General features: G+C 33.6%; 1 protein-coding gene across 1 annotated transcript in view; it reads right to left on the bottom strand.

Moving 5' to 3' along the window:
- Positions 1-765: 765 nt before the first annotated feature.
- LOC105247803 overlaps positions 766-8,278 on the bottom strand; it is a 30,923-nt gene continuing 23,410 nt past the window's right edge. The window contains exon 4 of the mRNA XM_011252183.3: positions 766-2,109. Within this exon, the coding sequence (XP_011250485.1) occupies positions 1,895-2,109 (215 nt within the window). The 3' untranslated portion in view covers positions 766-1,894. The remainder of the gene's footprint in view (positions 2,110-8,278) is intronic.

The following is an 8,278-nucleotide window of genomic DNA, read 5'->3' as shown; positions in this document are numbered from 1 at the left end:
ACAAAAAACAATCTTATTAAGTCTCGTAAGTCAAATTGTGCAATCGATTAATAGCGATTAAGCTCAATAATAGTTTTTTTCAACTACTGGCCATGTATAAATTCATATGTGCACTTGCATATTATGTCATTTATAGATTATAGGCCGATCTACAAAAACATTCTCGCATCTATACAAATATAAATTTTTTACGTCGAGTAGATCATTAACCAATAATATCTATAAATCTCGAATCCAAATAACTAAATCATCAGAATTATATAGAAAATAAAATAAGCTCTCTCTTTTACAATTGATAAAATAGGAAAATGAATATATTTTAAAATTATTAATATATTGGATTAATATATTGGATTTCTCTGAAAAGTATCCATAACATTGCAAGTTATTCATTTATTAATATAGCCGAAAAAAAATATGAATAAAATTATCTGAAAAGAAAATTTAATCAAACAAATTCTGTTCTCACTCATTGAGGGTTTTATAGAAACTATCTAGACTAGACATTCTGTATTCTAGGACTATGCCTTCAACGCAGTTTTGATTGAGTATATAAGAGGAAAAACTGAAGGCACGTCCTTGATTGAGAGAAAGCGATTCTCCTCTACGAAAAAGGAAAATTACAATCATTACTTAACATTAAAATTCAATAAACTTATATCAGAATAACACATTCAAATAATTTATCGTTTTTAAACATAAAATTATATTTAAAATACATGTAAAGATTATGAAGTTTGGAGACCAGGAGCATTAAAAAAATGTTATTATTAGCTGGCGGTCATTATTCAAAAATGTAAGTTCGTTGAATTATGCCATGTTGTATTTTTATTACATATAATAAATGAAAAGATTGTATACGATCCGGCAGGACTGATGTCCCAGTATGCTTGTGTGACGCTCACAAATGTCACACTCACACAAACGAAGGGCGCATGTATGTGGGCCGGGCAATGAAGGAGAAAGTGGAGATAGAATATTTGGGGGGGGGGGGGGGGCATTCCGATGTTGCGTCCTTCGCCCACAACACAAGAGCGAGAGAGAAAGCATTACAAGATGTGATACCGAGTTGGAGGTGTCCAATAGCCGTCTCTCTCGCTCGATGGTCAAACGAGAAAATGCGAGCGAGACAGCTATATATCGCGCGGGACACTGTGTCCCTATATACGTGTTTCGTGCGCTCTAGTATCGATATGCATATTTTCTTTTCTTTCTTTAAGAAATGCAGCTTAACAGCGTGCCCTAAAGGTCGGCATTCATTCTATTAAATTAAATAATAATTAAATTATATAAAAAGATAAAATTTAATAAAGAAAAAATTTTTGACTCACGTTTCGCGTGTGTGCGTATGACGTTGACCGTTCACACATACATACCGGGACATTCCTGTCGGTGCGTGTACATAATCAAATTAAGATAAAATGTATTAAATATGCTTCTTATACTGCCATTATATTACTCGAAGTTGTCAAAATTCTTTAAATTTGCTTATACAGCACCATTAAATTATGACGATTTTTTGGACCATTTCTTCGAAATATTTCTTGCACACGAGTTGATGCTCCTGTCTCTAGTCTTTATAGTAGAGATTTGAAAGACAAATTTTGAGTTAATTTTGAGTAATTTATTCAAATCTTGTTCGTTTATTCAAAATGATCAGCAAATTATAATTTGTCTTTTTATTGAAATTATTTAATAATTTTTTGCTTTCTTTTTTTCATTCGATTCATTGACTATTCGATTTTCGTCTGCTATATCGGAATCAATATTAATTAAACTCTTTAAAATAATCTTTAAAATTATAAATGACTTCGCTTGACTTTTCAACAACATTCATGATATCACGATAATAATAGGTAAGCAAGTTTTTTACATTTTGGCAGATCGTTATGCTTTAGAAACTCTCATCGATGCCTCGATCCCGCGCTAAGTTGAAAACTTCAAAATCACTGTCGGGCGCCTCAGGTATATCAGGTGCAATTAAAATCTCAGGACGCAGTGCCACGCAATCCCTCGGTGAACATTCGACGCGCCCTTCGGAACCACAGCTGCATTCAACGCAATTCCCAGTCGAATGCGGTAGAGTCTCACCCTGTCGATATTCTCTCCCTATAATTTAAATCTCACAATATATAAAAAAGCCGGAGAGAAATAAATACGTGTGTGTGTGTGTGTGTGTGTGTGTGTACAGGGTGTGGTGTACATGTTTAATAACATGATTTTAAAATAATCTCGATTCCCAAAAGTTTTACGTAAGTCTTAAAATTTTTACAATCGAGAACCTATGAATGTAAATAAACATGTTTATTATAATATTGGTGATCTCTAAAAGTTTTCTTCATTTTTAATTTATTAGTGTATCTACGTGTACTGTTCATGATAAATTACTCAATGCAAGACACGATTAATATGATATTTATTTATACTAAAAGTGATTAATGTTTAAGAGAAACAATTCGAATATACAACCAAGTTAGAGCTTGTGTTGATATTAATTCTGAAATATTCGAAAGATTCTTGTAGTTGGTTATTGCTCGTTTCAGACAATATATCATCGTAGAGACATCTACGAAGATAATAATAACTTAAAAGAAAGTGAATGCTGCCTTATACATTTGCCTTATATACAGCGTGTCCCAAAAGTATAGACACACCTGATTTTCTTGGAAAATAAGCGTGCTAGAAAAAAACGTCAATAACAAAAGTTTCGGGAAATCAAACGGTGCATCTAAGAGTGACCTTGAGTTTGACCTTGAGCTTGACCTTCAAGGTTATTTGAAGGTCAAAGTGTTTTTTTTTAATGGGAACCCCTATTTTTGATTGTATATTCTTATAGCTGACCTCGAGAGCTTTCCAAAACACTATAATAAAATATTTTTCCCTCAAGCATTTATCGAGTTATAAGGTTTCAAATCATTTCTTAATTTTACATAAACCATAAAATATCTTGTAAAATATTCACTTTTCGATTATTTTACCTTAATACTTTTATGTACAAAATAATGAGAGGAATCAATTGGCGTAAAGAAAACATATAGTTGTTTTTAAGAAAAAATATGTAATTTGCAATTAACAATTCCATATTTTTTCTTAAAAACAACTGTATGTTTTTTTTACACCAATTGATTCCTCTCGTTATTTTGTACATAAAAGTATTAAGGTAAAATAATCGAAAAATGAATATTTTACAAGATATTTTATGGTTTATGTAAAATTAAGAAATGATTTGAAGCCTCATAACTCGATAAATGCTTGAGGGAAAAATATTTTATTATAGTGTTTTGGAAAGCTCTCGAGGTCAGCTATAAGAATATACAATCAAAAATAGGGGTTTCCATTTTAAAAAAACACTTTGACCTTCAAATAACCTTGAAGGTCAAGCTCAAGGTCAAACTCAAGGTCACTCTTAGATGCACCGTTTGATTTTCCGAAACTTTTGTTATTGACGTTTTTTTCTAGCACGCTTATTTTCCAAGATAATCAGGTATGTCCATACTTTTGGGACACGCTGTATATAATATATATACAGGGTCTACCAAAAGTGTGGAAACCCCTAAATATCTCGGAAAATATACGTTTTACAGAAAAGTGTTTCCAACAAAAGTTGTAGGGTTTAAGAAGATCTATATACTGATTCTATCAGTTTGACCTTGGATGGCGTCGTCAAGGTCAGGTCAAGGTCACATTGACTTTTTTAAATGACACCCCCTACATTTGATTGCATATTCTTATAGCTTAATTCAAGAGCTTTCCAAAACACTATAATAATGTTCATTTTTATTAAGTACTTTGCGAGTTATGAGGGTTGAAATAATTTCTTAATTTTACATAAACCATAAAATATCTAGTAAACCATTCATTTTTCGATTATCTTACCTTCATACTTTTATGTACAAATTAATGAGAGGAATCAATTGGTGTAAAGAAAACACATAGTTGTTTCTAAGAAAAAATATGTAATTTGCAATTAACAATTCCATATTTTTTCTTAAAAACAACTGTATGTTTTCTTTACACCAATTGATTCCTTTCATTATTTTGTACATAAAAGTATGAAGGTAAGATAATCGAAAAATGAATGGTTTACTAGATATTTTATGGTTTATGTAAAATTAAGAAATTATTTCAACCCTCATAACTCGCAAAGTACTTAATAAAAATGAACATTATTATAGTGTTTTGGAAAGCTCTTGAATTAAGCTATAAGAATATGCAATCAAATGTAGGGGGTGTCATTTAAAAAAGTCAATGTGACCTTGACCTGACCTTGACGACGCCATCCAAGGTCAAACTGATAGAATCAGTATATAGATCTTCTTAAACCCTACAACTTTTGTTGGAAACACTTTTCTGTAAAACGTATATTTTCCGAGATATTTAGGGGTTTCCACACTTTTGGTAGACCCTATATATATATATATATTTATATATATATATTTAGGTGGCCTTACTTAAATGGCCTCCTGTATATATATATATATATGTATATATACAGGGTGAGGCATCTAAAACAGGCCACCTGAATAACTCCGTTGGTAAGCCGAATATAAAAAAATTGTTCAGACAAAAGTTGTATGGTTTCAAGGGGGACATATGATGGTGTCATTAGTTTAATCTTGAAGAGCCACCCGAAGGTCACGTGAAGGTCAGCTCCAACTTTTTAAATGGGACACCTTATATGCTTTTGCATATTCTTGTAGCTCATCTCAAGAGCTTTCCAAAACACTACAATTATGTTAGTTTTCATTAAATACTTTCCAAGTTATGAGGCTTGAAATCATTTTTTAATTTTACATAAACCGTAAAATATCTTGTAAAATATTCATTTTTCGATTATTTTACCTTAATACTTTTATGTACAAAATAATGAGAAGAATCAATTGGTGTAAAGAAAACACATAATTGCTTCAAACAAAAAAATGTAATTTGCAATTAACAATTACATTTTTTTGTTCGAAGCAATTATGTGTTTTCTTTACACCAATTGATTCTTCTCATTATTTTGTACATAAAAGTATTAAGGTAAAATAATCGAAAAATGAATATTTTACAAGATATTTTACGGTTTATGTAAAATTAAAAAATGATTTCAAGCCTCATAACTTGGAAAGTATTTAATGAAAACTAACATAATTGTAGTGTTTTGGAAAGCTTTTGAGATGAGCTACAAGAATATGCAAAAGCATATAAGGTGTCCCATTTAAAAAGTTGGAACTGACCTTCACGTGACCTTCGGGTGGCTCTTCAAGATTAAACTAATGACACCATCATATGTCCCCCTTGAAATCATACAACTTTTGTCTAAACAATTTTTTTGTATTCGGCTTACCAACGGAGTTATTCAGGTGGTCTGTTTTAGATGCCTCACCCTGTATATATATATATATAAGGGTCTACCAAAAGTGTGGAAACCCCTAAATATCTCGGAAAATATACGTTTTACAGAAAAGTGTTTCCAACAAAAGTTGTAGGGTTTAAGAAGATCTATATACTGATTCTATCAGTTTGATCTTGGATGGCGTCGTCAAGGTCAGGTCAAGGTCACATTGACTTTTTTAAATGACACCCCCTACATTTGATTGCATATTCTTATAGCTTAATTCAAGAGCTTTCCAAAACACTATAATAATGTTCATTTTTATTAAGTACTTTGCGAGTTATGAGGGTTGAATGATAGAGTAGCGCCGGTATTAACATTATCCAAGGTGTACTACATGGAGGTTACTCGCTCGGATTTGCATCTGTTGTGTGTGTGATCCAGCTAACTAAGGCAAGATCGATTCCTCAACATATCCTCATATTTCGCTGAAGTCAAATTGCCAAAAAATTGCTCCATAAAACGTGTATGAAACGTCTCGTTAGTTCCTTCATTTACCGCTATGTGACGCACTACATGCAGTCTAACTCGCATTTAAAATTCAACTAAGAATGTATAAAGCTATCAAAGAACGAGCACCTTCTAACTTCAGCTTTGAGCAAGCAGAAATTAATTGTTATCGTCCAAATACAACGTACGATTAATTAAAATTAAACGTTTTAAAAATGGCTGGCGACTTGTCGGAACGTGAAAGAATCACTATCCTCATGATGCGTGGATGGGGTGATAATGAAAGATCGTTCTCTGATGTCGTTCGATTATTTAATGACACGTATCCGAACCGTCGAATTAATAAGTCCACTGTGTTAAAAACAATAGAACGTTTTAGACAAACTGGTAGCGTAAGAAATCGCTCTAAGTCAGGAAGACCATTGTCTGCAACCAACGAAGAAAAACAACTTGATGTTCTGCAGACATTTATTGAAGATCCCAATTCTAGTGTTCAGAGAGTCGCTCAAACTCACGATATTGCTCCCATGTCGGTTTGAAGAATTTTAAAGAAGAACAAGTTCCATCCATATAAATTGCAATACGTTCAAGAATTGCAAAACGGAGATGAGGAGCGTCGTATACATTTCTGTGAAAGAATGATGGCACTAATAGATGTCCGGCCCATCTTCCCTTATCAAATTGTTTTCACAGACGAGGCAACTTTTACCTTAACGGGAGAAGTTAATCAAAATTTTCGTTTCTGGTCAGATGAGAATCCGAATTGGGTGCGGGAAACTCACACACAACATCCACAAAAAATAAATGTATGGTGCGGAATAATAGATGGCTATTTAATAGGGCCGTTTTTTTTTGAAGAATATTTGAACGCTCAAAGGTATGAGAGATTACTTGTTGATCAAATAATTCCAGCCATACAGAATACTTTTCCAAATAATTTCCAAGAAATATGGTTTCAGCATGATGGAGCTCCTGCTCATTTTGGTGCAGGACCACGTCGTATTTTAAATGAGACTTTTCCGCTACGGTGGATAGGAAGAAGGAACGGAAATGAGGGAGGAGAGGATTGGCCACCTCGGTCACCAGATCTAACTCCTCTTGATTATTATCTATGGGGATATCTGAAGAGTAAGGTTTACAGAACAAAACCTAAAACCATTCACGAATTGATACAGCGAATAAGGGATGAAATGGCTTTGATACCTTTTGAAACGAATCGTAAAGTCATTTCTACATTCTACCAAAGATTAGCATATTGTCAGGAAGTAAATGGCAGCCACTTTCAGCATTTACTTTAACACATTGAAACACATTTGCAATCGTTTGGTGCAACCTAACCTGATCTCTGTATACACGCACCGCACGCACGCACACGCACACATTTCGAACAATTATTATGATAAATGAGCATCCACAAATTTATTTACTGTTTACTATGTCGATTGCTTTCCAGGTCTTTAAATGCTCGATTGTAATTTGGTTGAGTCTTTGCTTTTGCTGACTGGATCCACGACCGATCTTGCCTTAGTTAGCTGGATCACACACACAACAGATGCAAATCCGAGCGAGTAACCTCCATGTAGTACACCTTGGATAATGTTAATACCGGCGCTACTCTATCATTCAACCCTCATAACTCGCAAAGTACTTAATAAAAATGAACATTATTATAGTGTTTTGGAAAGCTCTTGAATTAAGCTATAAGAATATGCAATCAAATGTAGGGGGTGTCATTTAAAAAAGTCAATGTGACCTTGACCTGACCTTGACGACGCCATCCAAGGTCAAACTGATAGAATCAGTATATAGATCTTCTTAAACCCTACAACTTTTGTTGGAAACACTTTTCTGTAAAACGTATATTTTCCGAGATATTTAGGGGTTTCCACACTTTTGGTAGACCCTGTATATATATATATATACAGGGTGCTTCATTTTAATTTCCCCAGGTAAATATTTCAGAAAATAATGAAAATTCGAAAAAATGTTTCAGACAAAAGTTGTACGGTTTTGAGAAGGACATAAGGTAATGTCATTAGTTTGACCTTGAAGAATCATTTGAAGGTTACCTTCAATTTTTTAAATAGACACACAGCATGCTATCGGACAGAATTCTGTCTGTTGATTATAGATATAAAACTTTGAGTGGTCTCCCGACCAGAGGTTGCTCGCAGGGCGGCGTTCTCTCTCCGCTCTTGTGGTGGACAAACTGCTGATCAAATTACAAGAAGCCGGCCTCCTCGTTTGTGGCTATGCGGACGACGTGGCTATAATCGTGAGAGGCAACTTTCTCTCAACTCTTAAGGAGCTTATAAATAAAGCACTTAAGATTATTCAAAACTGAGTCAAGCCAAAGGAATCACGGTTAATCCGTAACATTAATCCGTAACGTTAATCTAAGACTGAGGCTATGATTTTTATCAGAAAATACAAGCCCGAAGCCATAAGGCC

Source organism: Camponotus floridanus, unplaced genomic scaffold (genome assembly GCF_003227725.1).
Source record: "Camponotus floridanus strain SB8 unplaced genomic scaffold, Cflo_v7.5 scaffold18, whole genome shotgun sequence".
NCBI classification, from domain to species: Eukaryota; Metazoa; Arthropoda; class Insecta; order Hymenoptera; family Formicidae; genus Camponotus; species Camponotus floridanus.
Note: the sequence above shows the minus strand (reverse complement) of the source record. Positions and strands in the feature narration are given on the sequence as shown.